Source organism: Lycorma delicatula, chromosome 1 (assembly GCF_047948215.1).
Source record: "Lycorma delicatula isolate Av1 chromosome 1, ASM4794821v1, whole genome shotgun sequence".
NCBI lineage: Eukaryota > Metazoa > Arthropoda > Insecta > Hemiptera > Fulgoridae > Lycorma > Lycorma delicatula.
This window is the reverse complement of record NC_134455.1, coordinates 252,895,553-252,915,661: the sequence shown is the minus strand read 5'-3', so window position 1 is coordinate 252,915,661 and position 20,109 is coordinate 252,895,553. Positions and strand designations below refer to the sequence as shown.

General features: G+C 28.3%; 1 protein-coding gene across 2 annotated transcripts in view; it reads left to right on the top strand.

Moving 5' to 3' along the window:
- Window positions 1–2,568: 2,568 nt before the first annotated feature.
- The window catches only part of LOC142330441 (uncharacterized), a 37,785-nt gene continuing 20,244 nt past the window's right edge, over window positions 2,569–20,109 (top strand). Inside the window, exon 1 of one of the 2 annotated variants that reach the window (XM_075375691.1) lies at window positions 2,569–2,684. Coding sequence is in view for 1 of the 2 variants with exons in the window: in XM_075375685.1 (XP_075231800.1) it covers window positions 2,770–2,816 (47 nt within the window). In the remaining variant the exon portion in view is untranslated. The other variant, XM_075375685.1, reaches the window with a different exon arrangement.

Here is a 20,109-nt window from a genome sequence, read left to right as displayed (position 1 = left end):
GTAAATAAATAAACTTTGTTGAAATGAATCATTAAAAATATTAAAAAATAAAATTGATCTCGAACTTATTCAGTGAACTAGAAGTTGTAACTAATCAACAATAGCTTATTTTGACTAAAGAAAAACTGATCTCTTAGTAAAGAGATCTATTGTTCCAAACTAACAAACTGATTGTTCCATGAAGTAAAATAAATAGGACCAAAGTAACATTTGAATGAATTTATGCTTTTATATGATTATTATTACATTGTTTTTTTTTTTTCTAGTAACAGCTAAGGATAATATCTTATATATCTTATTATCTTATACTGAAGCAATATTTGTTTTCATATTAAGACAGTTTTTGGTCTGTATAAGACTTCTTAAATTATTCAAACTACAAACCATGTCATAGCTAATTATTAGCATAATACGCAGATTTGAAGAAATCTGATTAAACAGTTTTTTGAGGAATAACTCAATTTATTCTTGAAATGGAAAATAAGATGAACATTAACTTACTAAATTAGTAAGTTAATATTAACTTACTACTTAAGTTAACTTACTTTTAAAAGTAAAAGTTGTAAAAATGCTAATCACTGTACGTATCCTACTGATTTACAATGGAAATAAACAAAATTATGGCTAAAGAAATAGAAAAATATTAATCTATATTTTCTCAAGAAAGTTCTGCTGAACAATATATTGAAACATGATAATACTTTAAATTTATTAAATATAAACAATTCACTTTAAAATTAATTGAATATTTAATATAGACCATAAATATTTAATAATTTAAAAAATAAGTGGTAATTTTCAGCTGAATAATAATAGTTTGTTATAATTTGATACTGTTATATATTAAATTACTCACTTTCAGATGACTGGAACTATTTTTCATAAACTTTCTGGAGTTAATTATTAGCTACTTTTCAGTGAAGTATTTGGTAGCACTGCTTCGAATTGTATCTGCCTTAAAAAAACATTATGAAATTCCTTGATTGTGTCAGTAAATAATACCTTTGACTTATTGTGTTTGTTTACGTAATTTTGTCAAGTGTTGTTTTAAAATATGATAATCATATTTTAAGTATTTATAAAGTAACTTTTATACTTAGTTTCCCTGTACACTTAAAGTAACTTTTATCCATTAATTGCATCAAATATTTTATTGTATTGCAATACTATATTAGTACAGACAAACTGATGATACCATCTTGCTCTATCAAGAAAATGTAAACAATTAAGAGTCATCAATATAATAAACTGCAAATTAAATATTTAACTATATACCAATGTAAGAAAAAAATAAATTTTCTTGACCTCATCACTCACTGCAAATTAACACAATAAAATACACAGACAAAATATGCTTGTTCATTGATACACTCCAAATTAAATGAAAATAAAAACATGAAGTAACCAAAATAAGAAATACATCACATTAAAATAAATAAAGACTCAAGAAAATAGCTCACAAATTGAAAAAAATCTATATTCAATGTGACCTTTCCTTAGAACAACAAACAATATAAAACAAATCATTACAAATAAATGTAATCCCTGAACAAAGCAACACTTCTGGAATATAAAAACTGAAAGGTTCAGACTGCACAGTGTTCTGTGGGTATCATATGCAGTGTAACTTCAAACAAATATATCATAAACAGTTGAAAGTCTTCTAGCGCAAAATTATGAATTATATTTTGTAAAAATGTCTGCTTAACTAAAATATAGCTAGAAAGAACTGTAGCTGATACCAGGCTAAGAAATGCAACATGACACACTGAAGGTGGTTGTTAGGGTGACTAAAAACGTTTTGAAGTAAGTTATCAAAATTTGGCTCAGTAATAGTTCAAAATAAATTTTGTAGTTTTAAATTTAACAATATCATGTCACCTAAAACTAAAAACCTGAGCTACACATTACAATCCTACCTAGCAATGAATTTCTTTATAAGTAATTAAATTTTTGCTCAATACTTAAGAAAAAAATTAAATATACTAGGTAAGCTAGCAAACGTTCCTAGCTATAAACCATAGAGCTATTGTGTTTCAGCTCACCATTTATTCAGTTATTCTGCTTCCGAATTACTGCTGTTCCCGGCTCAGTGATGGCAAAGTAAAATTTCTTTCTTTCATCTGGAAGTTCCGGGCTCGAATTAACATATTTTCCACACTACAAAATTCATTATAATCCATCAGTAGCGTTATTGGGCATCAGCCCAATTATATACAATTACGGACCCACCTCTGAGTCTGATGAAATTTGGGTTACACGTTATTTAGTACCTGAACTATTTGTTACAATTGAAATTATTCGTCAGAAACGCCATTCACCCGAGTACGTCCGTCGTGCTATAAATAAATAAAATAAGAAATTGTTTTATATGAATCCTTCGTCGGTGTCTAGTATTGTAATTATGCTAAATAATTATAGATAACTATCTACCATAATTTAAAAATAAAACCAAAATAATTTTGCACAAATGAATTATCATATTATTATTATTTATCATATTCGCCAATTATAATTCACTGGTTAGTTATTGAGCATACTGATTAGAGTAGAGAATTGAACGCTTCGAAGAAAAATTCAACTCGAAATAGACTCAAGTTCAATTTTTTCAAACAGTCTTCTAGAGAAAACTAACCATCAACTACGTGATGTTGCTTCAGGTACAGCCTGATGTAAATTTTGATGTTAGTATATTTAATACTCATTTAAAACAGTAATATTTACACCGTATTATTAAATTTTAGTACTAGTCTCCATTTATAAAGTTTTATGATTGTTACGTATGAAAATACTTATGACATTGATTTGATACCTGAGTAAGCATGCCTAAGAATAACTTTGAGATAATTATTTGTGGTTACATTAAAAATGAGTTATTAATGAATTTATGATATATCTGAAGATGGTATTTTTTTTTCAAATACGCTAGCTACAGGTAGTACTATTTTTTAACAAATTTCCAGCAATAGTTAGGAATTGTTGAAAGCAGAACTTATCGCAGGTGTGAAATATAAGTCGTGTACGGGTCCATTTAACACTTTCGCTACCATATGTATAATATTTACACACACAAACGTTTGTCCAGCCCGTGTGAATATATTTTACGCACAGTATTTTTCAACTCCCTAAATGTCATTAACTTTATGCCTAGCCCACAAGTGTCTCATTGCATTGTGGTGGATGTGGTAGTATGTAAATACTTGAAAAATGATCTAATTTGCTTACAGCATTTTTTATTGGGTGTGTGAAAATATGATACACACGAGCCTGGATAAAAATGACAGATTTAGTTGGTTAGTAACAATTCTGAAGAATTATAAATTTACATTTAATTTTCACCTGTGCCCTAACAATAGTAATAACTTTATAACAAACAATTTACTAGAAATGACCTTTTAAGAAATTTAGGATAATATATAATGGAATAAATATGGGAAATTATGCGCTAAACCAAAAAAAAAAAACCATAGGCTATAAAAACCAAAATAAAATAATGGGCTTGAAACCTAACTCCAACAACTAAAACAATTCCATTAAATTGCCTAAACAGTTACACAAGGTTTTTGAAGTTCATAGGCTTACTTGCCAGACATTTTTGGCACTGATTTGTGCTTCTTGAAAAAACAGTCCAAACACATATTGATTAGGACACCCATTACATATTGTTTTCACTTAGGGCAATTTACTTGAAGCTTCTTTTCTTCCAGCATGAGCAGCAATAGAAGCATAGCAAAGCGAGCAACTACCCCTAGTTTGTGTCGAAACAAGTTTGTGACTTGCAACTTGACCTGCAGCAATGTCATAATGTTCAACAAGTGGATAATGAAAAGTTTTTTCTCGAAATGAAACAATGTCAAGTGGCTTCAAACAATTCCTCTTGTAAAGAGAATGAGCATTCACTTTTCATGGTATTTGTCAGTATTTCAAATATTAGCTTTTGGAACCATTTAATACCTCATCTAATGCCAACTGGTGTAACACATCAGTGTAAGATTTACATGCATTGTATTCTACTACAGGTGAGGATTTCTTGACAGGGCCTGTTTTAGTAGATACATCTACCATTTATGGTACAGTTCTTGTTGTTAGAAACAACATATCTCACTTGACCTTCCATTTTGAAACAATGATGCTGGTATTGCTTTCTTCTGACAAAATTTCCCCCTTCCTAACTTAACATTTTCAACACTTTTTGATCCAGTTTCCTTTTTTTGCGAAGGGTGCCAGGAAGATGGGTTTATTTTTCATTCAGTATATGAGCAAGCTGTACACTTGTATGAAAGTTATCTGTGTAAAGTACACGTCCCTGATCTAAAAGTGGTTCAGTTAGGTCCATGACAGTGTTAGTTGATACAGTTTCATTTTTAGGGATAGTTTCCTTTTGTAGCCCAGGAGCAAAAGTGTTAAAATCAAAAAAAGATTGCTTTGTACAATAATTAATAGTATTTCTGCATTAAAAATTTAGCTGTTTACTTGGAGCTATTTCAGTTCACAAAATTATAAGGTAGACTGTCAGGTTTTAAATTCCACATTAGGTATTAAGTTATTTGTTTACATTTTGCTCACCGATTACTAATTTGGAGTGCCATGATTTTAGTGTTAAAAATATTGTTGATTAACTTGCAGAGTGCAGCTTTAAAATAGGCCTAGGCAGTTTCACAGATCACACCTTCACAGAGTACAATATTGAAACAATTACTTTTCTATTTTATTAAATTATTTAATTTAATTATTTTATTTATTGTAATATTAAATGAATTTTCTTTGTTTGATATTTCAACTAGTTCATGAATTAAAGTTATTATTTTATACACTAAAAAATTAAGTAATAATAAATTATTATTAATATGTTATTGATAACTATTGTATAAGTATTGTTTATTGTTAACATTGATACTCTCTTTCTTCTTGAGAGTCATTCTCTGCTTTGATTAATTACTGGTTTCCCACATATGCCACACTTTTCCAAATAGATCTAATCACTTCACATAACATAAACATGCAACTGTTTTTACACATATTACTTATTTAGTTAAACACATAGTGCTTATTTAATTTACTATTCAAGCATTAAATAAGCATTATAGAAAGAGGAGGGCTTACTTAAACTATTTTTTTTCTGATAAGAAGAAACTACTCAAATACATAAAATTGGAGAGACAAAGAATTATGTATAAATATTTTATACTTATTTTAACTTACAGTAACTGTTTCAATCATTGGAATGTTTTAGGAAAATTTCAAATATTTTATTAATGGAAAATATTAGGAAATTTTTAACAAGTTTCAGGAACATTTAAGAATATTAAAGATGCTCAAGTGTCTCTTTGCCAAAACTGTACTCAAATTTTTAAACTACCCTTAAAAATTCTAGATTATTATTGGAAGATGTAAATTTCATTATATCACTAAAAATGTTATTTGTTAAACAAATGGTGGACAATGTTATGGTTAAAACTACTTTTGCTTAAGTTTATTTTAAAAGAGTTTCTTTACTCTGTATTTTAAACTCTTTAATAACCTACCATAATTGAAGAGGGACTTAATTAACTCCTTCAGTAATAATAAAAATATTGAGATAGTTTCAAAATATTGAAGATTTTTTAAAAATATTGAGAGTTTCAAAATATGACCTACCTTAAGAAAAGACCTTATAATGAAAGAGGGTTCTTGTCACTATGCTCCTTGAGGGCTTTCTATCCTTCTATTTACCTAAATTAAAACAATTTAAAGAAAACTCGGTCCTTTCTTTTTCAGTGGCGTGGTTTTTGAGGACCAATAAAAATGTTATAATATTGAAAGTTAAGTCAAGAGCCCATCCAGGTACTCTTAATTACATTGCTCCACTTCAGAATGTTTTTAATCTTTAGAGAAATTAAAATTTTTATTTCAGATTTTACCACCTTCTTGGATCATCCCCTCAAACAATTTGAATTTGTATTCTATTCATTTTTTAAAATGTGTTCCATGACATCAGACAAACGAAAACAGAACCATCCAAGAGTTTCTTGTTTTCTTTACTCCCATAGATCTGTACCTCTCTAATTTCTTAATTTAAGAGAAATAATTGGTATTACAATATTTGAATCATTCTTTTCTAAACTGAATTCTGTATTCAGAAAATAGCCTGCAAAAGAAGTAGAGGTTCAGGACTCTTTGCCTTGAAGCTTCCTTCAGTTAATAAAAATTTGACTATTGCAATATCACAACCATTCTTTTTTAAAAAGAAATGTACTTCTGAAAAAAAAGGCTTTTTATTAACTGCTTCAGTTACAAAAATTAATAACTGTTGAAATCTACATATATAAAATAAACTTTTGTTTACTGATTGCTATCAATATGGTCTTTTCATGCCTTCATGTGAAAAAAAAAACTGATACAAAACGCCTATGCCATCATTTTTGTACCACTCCCAACAGATTATTTTTTTATTAACATGTAAAGGAGATACAGTTTTAATAGATTTGCATAGAAACTTAATTGTAAAACGTGATTAAAAAATATTTCTTCCTTTTACAATATTAAAAGAAAATTATATTTATGGAAGGTATTCCTCTACCTAAAAATTTTCATATAATTTTCCTTTGCATAATGAAAGTAAAATTAATTGTATTACGTATCTATTTGTCGTATCAGTTTTTATGGGAACATTGTTTACTGTTTTATTTCAGTGTTTTTAGCTTAATTAATGCATTAACATATACTACATATGATATAATAACAAATGAGCCACCAAAACTTGGACAGATTAACTATCTTATTTTTTTTTAAATGTGTACTGTGTTTCTGTTTCCATTTTTTTTAAAATATACACCCAATTTTTATTACTTACTTCAGAAGGTTCTGAATCTGTGTATTTGTTTCATATAGGATTCTGTTTCTTACAGCCCTTCTATTTGTACTAGATTTTATTTAACACCCATTAGAAATTTTTCATTTACTGTGAAATTATCACTAATAAGTTTCACTTGGTTTTGTTCAGATTGGGCCTTTTACTTTTACAGCATTTGATTATAAAATATTTAGTAAATTATGCAGCTTTGATCATATTTCATTGTATGTACATTTTTTGAAAGTCTTAGAAACTCTTTTCTTTACTTGTATGTTGTTTGTTCAAGAAAAGTAATTTAAAATTATTATTTTTTTACAAATATTGAATCTGAAAATGACAATCTTATTTATAAAATTTTATTTTATATCTATTTTTCTAATAATAAATAAAGAGTAATCATTTTTTTAGCTTTTTGGGTTTTTAGTCATTTTATTTGTTTAATACCATTTTCTATTACTTTCCGTTTTATGTTAATATTTTAACTTCAACTTTTAACTTTTTTACTATATTCTACATCCTCATTTAAACTTTTTATAAATTCCAAATTTTGGCCTTTGTCATAAGATTTTTACATCCATTAACTAAATCTAGATGTTTCAATATATGGACCTATCTTCTTTTATCTTATTCATCTTAATATCTATACATTTTGTTTTTATCACATGCTAATTTCAACAAATCACCTGTAACATTACATTTGAAATGTCTCTATTCTTATTTTTTTTTATTGTTCATTTTAACTATAATAAAGTACAGTATTATATATAACTATAAGCATTATATAACTATATACAAATGGTTTTTTTAAAATAAAAATTAATTTCTTCATATTTTCATTTCTGCTTCTCTTAAATAAGAAAATAATTTTTTTGGTATTTCATCAGTCCTTCTGCCTTATTTAATTTTAAGTCTTTTGTAGCTCTGTCAAGCCCTAATTTCAAACAGAATCTTCTTTAATATCATCACTAATATTTTTTCCTCCAATATCTTGCATGATAATTTTATCCAACTGTGTTACAGTCCCTCTGTACATTATGCCATCTGATAGTTCTTTTTTGTATCCATAACAATGATTTTCCATTCGTAATTTCAGTATTAATATATTCTGGCTTCATTTCCTGAAAGTTTTCTCACATTTTTCCATAAGTTGTATCTATCTTCCCTACAATACATCTTTTCTACTTCACTACACCTCTGCAACAACTAATTTTCCTTTGTACTTTTGCATCTTCTATTAATTTTATATTTAAAGCGCATGTGAAATCATCTTTCCAACTTACTTTCTGTGTTCATCAGTCAATTTTATTGTTATCCATTGAATTCTACCAATATAAAGTTGGTAAAACCTCTCTACCTAAAATTTCTTTACTTGAGCTAATTATTCTCATGTTTACTTTACTGTCATCACAGTTCTAGAGCTATGCTGCAAAAAGAAAAGTATGGTTATTAGTCAAAAAATGGTGTACGGGTTTTTGCATTTATCAATGTTTTCTTGTACCCAGAACTCCAAAAAAGAAAAAAAAAAAAAAAGGGCGGTAATGTTTATATGATTGATTGACGTGTTTGAAACTTAATAACTTTTGCCGGATGAACCAATTTTGATGAAATTTTGTACAGACTCGAAATTTTGTACAAATTTTTGGCAAATTTTTGGAGTCAGTATCTTCAGAAGGTGGAGAGGGTAGTTTGGGGGTCAATTTTTTCAAAATTTTGTGAACATAACCCCACTTTATATTAAGCTCAGTACAAACGTGCATGCTTATTTTACTACTTTTTTTTTAAGATTTTGCCCCAAAAACAAAAAAAAAATTATATTTATTTACTGCATATTTTTTAACTGAATATTTTTTTAATGTTTTCCTAGGCTAGTAGTGTAAGCAACCCAAAAAGTAAAATACTTTGGGGGCAATATTGGGTGTGGGGAAGCCGATCAAAGTTTAAAAATATTGATTTTTTTTAATTTTTCAAACCGTTTTTGGTATTATTTAATTTTTTAATATCTTTTAAAGTTTAAATAACAAATTTTTAGTTATAATATTATAATCAAATTTCAAGTTCGTTCCATTCCCAAAATAAAAATCTTAGGAAAATGATTGGTTGTACTTTTTTTGTGGAACTTTTTTAGTTTTGTCCATTTAACATATTAAACATAGAAAAATGTAAAATTTTCTTGGAAGTTGATTTTGGAGGTAGGAACATAAAAAATACAAGTTTTTTGGGCTTTTAAAATATTTTTGGGTTTATTTAAACATATAATAATAATTTTACGATAAAACTTATTATAAATTACCCCCCACCACTAAAAGAAATCTAAGGTAATTTTTTCCATGTATAATTTTTTTTCCGCTATATAAAAATAAATAATCTATGCCAGAAAAGTATTACAACTTTTGTTAGCTTTTTCAATTTATCCACTGATTTCAAACTAAATTTACTTTTATATTAATTTCTGTTCCGTTGCTTATGATTTGTTCAGTTGTTAATATAACTTTATTGTTTTTGAGAGCCTGTCTGCATCTGTCTTTTTTTGTTTTTCACTTTAGTTTTTAAGCTTCAACCTACTTTTCATCAAAATTACGTTGCGATCAGAATCTATATCCATTCTTAGATACATTTTACAGCCCACAGTATGGTTTCAAAATCTCCACCCAGACATTATAAACTGTTTGATACTTTCTTGTATTTTCAGATTTTACCCTTAACTTTCATGAATTTTTAAGAAAATTGTTCACCATCACTGGTTCATATGTTAAGAATTTTGAAAGCTTAGCTCATCTTTTATTTATTTTTTTATATAAAAATAGTATTGACTTACCAACACTTGTGAGTATTGACTATCCAAGCACTTTTGGATTATTCCTTCATCATCAGGAATTACTGATTAATTTATGAAATTTATAGTTGTGCATATACATTTTTATAAATAGAAATTAGAATGAAAATAAAGTTTAAAATTATGTTCATAACAGTTGATTATCAATAGTAAAAGTAAGTCAACGTTAAAAGAAAAACATCTTATCAGTAAGGTGTTTACAACTGTTATGCAGTGAAGTTAAATCAGTTCGCCAACCAAATAATTAATAATTATTGTATAATTTGCTTGAAAACATCATTATCAAATCTGATTTGTTCACATAAGTTATTATTTATTATTCATATATATATGTATACATACATATATGAAATTTCTCCAATATACTAGTTTTATAAATGTTATTAGTGTATTCCAATATTTCAAAAAATTTGTTTGGGTTGTAATTATGTCCATTCTGTATAATGTTTAGCAAGGTTAGATCGATCTGTATTATTATTATTAATAATGCAACTGACGTGTTCTTTAAATCTAATTGAGAATGAATGATTTGTCATACCAGTATATTTCAAAACACAATTTTCACATTTAAGACTATATACTCCTTGTTTTTCTAGATCATATTTATTATGATATTTTATTGTTTTAGAAAGTTTCTTATTATTTATTTCTTTGTCAAGCCCATACTCTTCAACTATTTTCCCCTCTTCTCTTTTTCCTGTTGAGGGATTTCATTTTCTTATTACTATTAGATTGTCATTTTTGTATACATGATAGATGCTTATTTCTTTATGTGTTCTTTTGATATCAATATTTTCTATTGAAGAAGTTGGCTTGTAAACCTGCAATATTGTGGTACAGGCTTTAAATGGACCTTCTGAAATATTTTTCTGTGCTGTTAGAAATAACAAATCTATCCAAGTTGATCTTCATTTGTAATTAAAAAAATAGTAAAATTTATTGATTTCCCATTTTAACCCTTTCAACTCGAAATTCAAAAAAAATCTTTTTTTAGTATGCACTTACAACGAAGAATACAAATTTTACACTTGTGTATACAAATTTTCATCAATTCATCTTCAATAGTTTGCTGGGCATCATTATCATGGGCGTCAGTCAGGACATGTTTTATATACTGTATAGATTATTATAATAATAAAAAATAAAAAAGATTCCTAAACAAATTGTAACAAAAATTAAGAAAATTGAGCTTTAGTATAATGAAAGTACTTTTTACTTTTAATAAATTAATTAATTAAGTGTATTAATTAATTTTTAAATAACATCATTTATTAATTAATAAAACAACATTTGCTGACTGACTGATAATCAACGCCCAACAAATGTACTGAGAAAATTGATAAAAATTTGTATTCACATTCTTCTTACGGTGCACACATAAGTGCACACTAAACAATGTGTTTTTGAAATTCTGAGTTAAAGGATTAAAATGGGGTAAAATTAAATTTTACTTTTTTGAAAATATTTTTCCCTATTAACAAATGATGCTATTAATCCTAATTAATTAATCAACTAAGTTATTTAAAATTCAAACTATTAGGTCATTCAGATCTAGTTTAGGGTGTATTCAACGTTTTTTAGCTCATATCTTAGTTGGGCTCAATGTCATTTGATGATAGTCAAAAAACATTTTAATTTTTTCTCAATTATACTCTTAATACTGCATATCTTTTAAGATAAAAAAAATCATTTGACCAAGAGGGTCAAGTTGGACCCAAATTGTTTACTGAACATTTTGATATTTTTCGCAATTTTATTATATATATTGCATTAATATTTAAAAACCCAATGGCTTATTTGAAATAAACTTCTATCAATGGCAAAGTGAGGAAAGTTATGTTACCTTTTACAGGCTTTTTTTTATTAATGTTGTCCGTAATACTATACCGATGAAATTGAAGATATTAAGAATAGCTCAATAAAATTAAATGAATTAGCTACTTTTCTTTTCAGTTAAATGAATTTTGAACTCGTTGAACAAGAGTTGATATGAAAATTTAATAAGAAATGAGTAAATACATAAAATAACTAATATAAATTAGTATTTAAATGTATAAATTTGAAAAATGCAGCATGTACAAACTTTGAAAATTTTAGTCATTAACTCGTTGACCTCTTACTTTTCAACTATTTGTAGTAATTCACCAATTGTACGTGTTATCCCATTTTTCACTTTCACTTGTGCTTTCCTGTTTAAAATGGTAACTATTCCTTAATCTTGCAAAACTCTTTCCCTCAACAGTAAAACCTAATATATCTCAGAATTCTAAAAAAATGCACAATTTTTTCTTTTTATTTGTATGTTACTTAGGTAGCAAATTTTTTTATATATTTCCCTGAATGGTACAGTATTCAAAGAGAGAGCATTATTTAAATAACACTCTGAATGCAGTGTTTAATAAATGTGTACCTTTTTTCATTATTGTACTCCCTTCTCTGCCACTAGATACCAAGTTATCTACCATTTCAGTTGGGGTGAATCGAGACTATTTGCCCTTTGGGATTTGAGACCTGATTCAGATTCTCCATCATAAATTAGGGGTTATTTTGAGAAATTTTGATTGAAATATCAGGGGTTCTTACAGAGGAGGGTCGAAGTTTAGAAACAGCATATTTAACGTCAAAAATACATATGAGAATATTACATGTCCATATATATGTTTTTAAATGGGCTTGAGTTAACTAAGACAGAGGTAGTGGTTGAGAGAGAGAGAGAGAGAGAGATAAAAATATGCCCATCAGAATCAATAGATTACTCCATTGCCCATCCACTTGATTTAAATTCAATTTAGGATGATGAAACTGTAATTAGTTAATTTTTCTATCTATACACCTTTATACCTCTGTTTTTTTTTTTATAATTAAGATTTCATTGACCTTCCCACCTGCCTTTTCCATGTATATCAAACAAAATGCCTAATTATAGATTTCTAATTATATCTAGCCATTCTAGAACCATTCAACTTTTGTATCAACTATTATTTCTATTAACTTTTTCAGTGGTCAGTTGTCTGGAAAGGAAAACATTTTAATTTAATTGACTTTCAAACTCTGAAAACATTCAATTTGTAATTTTGTTTCTAAACCACATCCAGCAGAATGTAATTGGAAATATTCTTGGGAGCCCTGTTCTCTTAAAAAAAGATTTTTATGAACTTTTTCTTTTTCTTCCTGCTTTTTCATACTAAATATATATAAGGCCCATACAATAATTTACATTTATTAGACATTAGCAGTTATCTATGATTTTACCTTTTCAGCATTTAGAAAAAAGATAGACATTGATAAAAACATTTTTTTTTATCAGAGTATAAAAAAAATGTAATTCTAGTTTGATAACTTCTATACTGTTTATATTGACCTTTGAGTAATCTATACAATTATAATTTATCTTTGTATCGCAAGCATTTATTTAGTTCTTTATTAAGAATCATTTTAATATAATATTCTCCGATGACTTTTCACTATCTGCTTATTTAATAGATGTTCAGCTGTGTTCATTCTAACATGTTTGAAACACAGGTGTATCGTGAAGTTCTCCTGGACTTTAATAACCTAGTCTACTTGTAAAAATAGTGGAAAAAGTTTACATAAACATATCCCCTAAATGCTTAGTTTGCGAGTTACAGTGAGTGAAATATTTAGCTCGGATTTCAGCTACTTCTGTGAAACGAGGTCGTACTGAAATTTTTAGGATGTTAATTAGGGAGCAAAGGTAGTGATTTCTTATGGTTTATGAACAAAAAAATCAAAGAAAATCGGTCACTGAACCATATCTGCTGCAGGTACTGGTAATCTGGGGTGAAAACCAATAAATTGGGTAAAAAACCATGTTTTTTATGTTTACCATACAATAACTGTGTTAAATGGGTAATAAACACATAAAACTTTATAGAGAATTTAATTCTGAATAAAATGGTTTATGATAAATTGAATAAAACAAAGAAAAGTTAGAAAGATTTGAATTTGTTTAGGAACAGTGTACATTACTACTTCGTTAGAAAAGTACTTATTTAATGTAAACAAAAACCAAACTCTTTTTTGATGTGAAAAATTTTTAAACAGAATTTATGATTAAAAAATTAAAAATAAAACTGAAAATTGCATAACAGTCTTAAAATAAAATTACTTTGAAATAGTTTTTTTTATTAATAACAGAAATACAATAAATTATTTGAGAAATTACTATTTCGAAGTTTGTAATAAAATAACAGCAACTGATCAACAATGCAATGTTTAAATCATTCTGTAACATACATTAAGTATACTTAACAACCCTTAATATGTTAAGACACCCTTAATACATTAAGGGTACTGTGAACTCTGCTGTCGTTAGCAAAGGTTTCCTGTGATTTTATTTTGAACGTAATCCGTTTGCATTGAAGTAATGCCGTACTTATTCTTAACTTAAAAATTTGCTGATATGGTATTCATTTTTGTACAACTGATGCAGTAGAATATGAAGAAATACAGTTTTTTAATCGCAGGATTCCAGATTCCAAAATAATTACCATGACTTTTTGCAATCTTCAGGAAACAGTTTCACTACCTAGTATTTGTATTACCAGCTACGATCGATCTGACCAAAATGACACTCTTACTGATGAGGTTATTATCGATGCAGTTCAGCGCAGTCCAGGCGTCAGAACATGACTTCTTTCTAAACAGATAGGAGTTTTGTAATTGATGGTTTGGAGGACAAACAAAACAAGTTTTATTCTTATCATGAACAGCCAGTTCAACATCTACAACCAGGAGACGATCCTCTTTGCTTGGAGTTCTGCAACTGGTGAATTCAAATCGACAATTCTACAAGTATGTTTTGTTTACTGACGAGGAAAATTTCACACAAGGTGGCGTCAACTACAATGAGAATGCATTAAGTGAATACACAGTAAATCCTCATCAAATGGTGAAATGCAATTTTCATCATGGATTTTGCATCAAGTAAATGTAATTTTGCAGCTTTCTTCACAATAAGCTAGTTAGACCATTCACATTATCTGCCTAAATGCTGAGGTTTACTTTCACTTTTTTCAAGAAGAATTGCCACACCTGCTGAAAAGTGTTTCTCTAGCACTGAGATGCAAGGTATAATTCCAGCACAATATCACGCCTCCCCAGTTTTCTTGTGCCATTTTTCAAAGACAGAGGTTTAACAATTGATAAACCTTTGGCTTTCTAGATATTAGTTTTAAAATATACTAAGTTTTGTGCGGTTTACTGAGAGTAATCATTAGAATGAAACTTTCAGTTAAAAACTATTGGTTTTCTGATTGTCATCTCAAAAAAGTACCCTTCTAAACTATCAATAATCTTTTGTAATGATTACTTAATCATGATCAAAAAAATAACATCACCAGAATGTCCCAGAACTTTACTTATGTAACATTAATAGTAACTCCACCATTTAATTCTTAATAAATATCCTGTATAAACTGACTAGAAGAGGGCTTAAATCACAGTCTGCTTCATACCAGTCACAAATTTCAAAATTATCTGATAGCCCATTCTTACTCTGAACTCTTGCTATTATCTTTAAATGTAGGTTATAAAATTACAAAGATTATTTCAGAAGAAATTTGTATTTTAGTTAGCTGTGTAGAACAGTTCATACCACAAATTAGTTTGTAAATGGGTGAAATTATCCCCAAAAATTTAAAACATTGATTTAAAGGGATTAACTGCTATTTTTTTTTTTTTTTTATTCAATAAATTTAAATAGCAGTAAAATTATTAAAGTAAGTAATTAATTTAATTTTTTTGTGCAAACTAATTGTAGTAAATGCTTAAAGTATGATACTGATATAGAAATAAGAATAAGTAATAGTTTCAGTAATTTATTGCTTGATGGTTGTTTTTAACAGTGAACATCAATTTTATTTTATGCACACTGCTCCACCAAAATTTAATTTCATCTGAATACTTTTTACATTTTTTAATAAAGTCAACCTTACAGTAAAGAATTGTCAGAAGTGCGTTATACTAGGTTTGTATTACACAACATTTAATTTAGTAATCATTAAAGTCTGTGTAGTATATGTCAAAACTTAGCGCACCTAAGTTTTGGTATCCCACTTGTTTACTGGTTAACTCATCATTGCAAATTAGTAAACAGATAATTTTGGTGGAGGTTCTGAGGTTCAAATTCCATTAAAGCTTAGCTGCTTTTATATGGATTTTAATACTAGACAGTGGATACCGGTGTACTTTGCTGGTTGGGATTCAATTAACCACACATTTCAGGAATGGTTGGCCTGAATCTGTACAATACAGATCTTTTCTACATGTCACACATATCCTCATCTCATTTGGTGCTTATTGTTCACTATTTCAAAAAATTGCTAGGTACACATTAGGAAAATAAAAAAAAACGTACAGTTCTTATTTTCTAGTATATTATCCCATCCAATCTGAAGACAATAAATCCTACTTAATTTTGAAGGGTCCTTGTTAATATATTTTTGATTTTTTTTTTTTGTCTTAAAATTAACTAAAATATATATGTATACACACTTGCATGCACGCACGAACACGCACATACACACACACACACGCACGCATGTATTATGACAACTACACCAAATAAAGTACAGTAAAGCATCTACCAGCAGTTAATCGCAACCCATTATGTTTGTCGGCAGCTTGATACTTAAAATTCAGTATAACCAACAGTCATAAAAGATGCCAGAATTTGCAGGAAAATAGGTTATTGTACTGCTATCAAATCTGCAGATTATGTAGCTAACAGACCTAAAAATGCACTCCAACCTATGATTAAACAAATTAAGTTGCAGTGATTTCACTAAATACTTTGTTGAACAGACAGAATGTAAGTTCACCCACAGGTATAAAGATTTTACATAGTACTATATTCAGCAAAATGAATCTTTAGAAATCATATCATAGAACAAGACCCGTACATTACGACATTAATTATAACATGCATATTGTACATGGTTTATAAAGCAAAGATTTCAGCTGTTTAAGCAGTATGAAATTTATAATCTAACTTGATAAAAAGTAGTTCATTAAACTGCTCACCAAACAAAGCATATATTAAATTAGATACTGAGGGTTTTTATAACCTCTTCAAGATGGGCACTACCAACTTCAGTTCCACTAGTAACGCCACTGAAGCTGGAGCTGCTCAATTAGCACCATAAAGATCTTTTGAAAAAAATAATTCACTTCAGTTTAAAAAAAATTGACTGTATATTTAATGTTTCTAAACTGGCAGTATATGTGCATAATGGAATATAACTATTAGTAAAAAAATTGTAAAAAAGTAAAGATGTCATTTGGTATAATAATACTATCTACAGAATCTTTAATCATTTCATTTTGTAAGCCTAAGAAGTCAAGATTTTTTATCAGGTTAGGTTCAGATGGAATAAAGGCACTCATAATGCTTTCACAGTTAGTTGTACTAAGATTAACTGTGTTTTTTTTTTAATTGGTCATGTTACTAAGATCACAAAGCAGTAAGTTTCTGACATCTTCTAAAATATCATTTGAATCATCTTTGCTCTCAGTTTCACTTTGTGAAACTGAGAGCAAAATGTATTTTACCTAACTAAGAAATGAGTTCAGCATTATAAGATGTTAATCCACACCTATCTAGGATTAAAAATGCTACAACTAATACCTACTGTAAGTAAGTGTGTACACACTGTACATTAAAACATACTGTACCTAGTTAGCAGGATCGGTGTTATTTCATTTTTTTGGGGGTAATTTTATACTTTGTTAAAAAAAGTTATCTTCCATTAAGTCAGATTAGTTAATATTTAATGAAATTGACCCAATTTTTGTATAATTTGGTTGACTGAAACCCTGACTGGAAAAAGGTTTCATGTGTAGGACTAAATATTTACATTTTGTTAAACCTAATATGCTGATATACAAAAATGAAAAATGCAAGAGGAAACTAGTTCATTCCTATTTTCTCTAACAAAATTGACTTGAAATGAAGTTATTCTTAGGGAATAACTTTGAATAAGGCTACTCCATCTAAGGGAGAAACTGGCATTTCATGAAGATACATCTCTATTAGAGTTATGGCATATATCATATGCATGCATACACAGTTTAGATGTATAGAGTTGCATTTGTAAACTTTAAAACTAACAGAAATATTAAAAATTAAATTTGATACTTGTTCGTTTTACATCCCCAGTTTTTTCACATAAAAATTACTTAATATAGCATGTTTTGTAATAATTGATGAATAAAACATGAAAGAGAAAACATACAACATGCTGTTTTATACTGGTCTTTTTAAACAAATTAGTTAAGCTTAGCGAACTTAAGTTAACGTTAAGTACCCACCGGGTTGGTCTAGTGGTGAACACGTCTTTCCCAAATCAGCTGATTTGGAAGTCGAGAGTTCCAGCGTTCAAGTCCTAGTAAAGCCTAGTCCTAGTAAAGATCAATTAACCACACATCTCAGGTATGGTCGAACTGAGAATGTACAAGACTACACTTCATTCACACTCATACATATCATCCTCTGAAGTATTATCTAAACTGTAGTTACCGGAGGCTAAACAGGAAAAAGAAAGAAAAGAGTGTTAAGTGAAGCAATAATGATTTGGAAAATGTATCTGAGAGAGGTGTGTGTGCTGCTAATTTATAAAAAACCCAAAAATGGTAGGTGGTCCAGGAATGATGGTAGAAATAGACGAGACCACATTTTCAAAAAGAAAGTACATTAGAGGCAGAATACTTCCAAATCATTGGGTATTTGCAGAGTAATTATAATTATAATCTAACCAAGCATAACGTATGTTTGCTGAACTTTATAAATTCAGTAATTATTGCAATTATTTAAATAATCAAAACTTTACTGTTAATTAGTCAAGGTTAGCGAGAGTAGGTAAGGTTTGGGTGGATTATATTAATAACTATAAGCAATAGTACTTTTATTATAACATGTAAAATAGGAGAATGTTTAAAATGACCTGTATATAACAGCATGTTAATGTGTTTTCTGTAATATATTATTGAGTTATATAGGGTGACTAAGGTATTTCTCTAATGTTTTATTCATCAATTATAAAACATACTATTAATTTTTTTTTGGGGTGGCGTAAAACGAAAAAGCGCCATAAATGTTATCACTGGGTGAAATGTTAAAAGTATCTGCTTTATTTGCCTATATTTTATGTGTGATTTTTTTCATTTAAGGTGAATAAAAAATATTGTTGCCATTAGGCCAAACAATAATTTACTACCTTGGAGCATAAAAGAAACAATTCGTATTGGCATTTGATATTTTTCCGGAATTTCACAACCAAAAATCAAATCAAAACTTTCTTTATAATCAGAGTAAAATAACAGTTTTTAACATTATTGTACTTAGTTTAAATATCATTTTTGTTATGAAGTTGTATACAATTTGTATATTTAACAACGGGAGACGATGTTAGCGAACGCAGGCGTTTCGATGCACGTACAATTCGTCAGTACACTGATTCAACATAAACCAAATATAACTTACGCTGGCTAACCTCGTTTAATTAACTTTAAAAATAAAAATTATATACAATAGGTTGTACAATGTAAAATTTTTGCTGTGAAATTCCGAAAATTTACCCGGCATTGAATTATTAGGAAACAATTCGTGTAAATGCTACGTTTTATTAATAACTGTAAAACTTGTGTAGTATAGTACACGTATTTTAAAATGCGAAAAATATTTAGTTTAAAATGCGTAAATACCAATTTATAAAAACTTCAAAGAGAAATCCAGTTGGAAGAACCATTGTATCTAATTTGAACACTGTACATACAAAGATACACTTTTATCGTAGGTTCTTGGTAAGTCTGTAATTCTAAAAATATTATTTTATTAGCTCTTAATGAAATGATTGTTAAAAAAGATTGTATTTATTGGTATTTCCATTTTAAAATCGTTCTTTATCTTTGTTTGCAGAGGATGACAATTATTGCGTTTTCCTTGAATTTAACAGTTTAAATTTGAGTACGCCGCGCTTCTTTCTTGAGCATTAAAGAAGAAACCTTTTATCATTTTAAATAATGCGAAAAAATTTATTCGGCTTTGTATCCCATACGTTTGGTTTTTACGGCTAACATCTTAACCTATAAACTATACATCGATTTATATCTTTAGATTTTACAATATATAATTTTAAATCGAAAAGTATGAGTAAAATGTGGTTATAATTTAGAATCAGATTATGGCGATAACGTATGTAACGCTGCCTTGACCCATACTGGTGCTATCTTTGTGTCTACCCTCTGGAACCGTACGGTGTAACGTAGGATATGTACGATTGTAAATGAAGTGTACTCTTGTAGGTCGACCATTCCTGAGATGTTTGGTTAATTGAAACCCGAAACACCGTTCCACGATCTAGTATTTAAATCCGTATAAAAGTAACTGTTTTTACTAGGATCTGAACTTAGAAATCTCGAATTC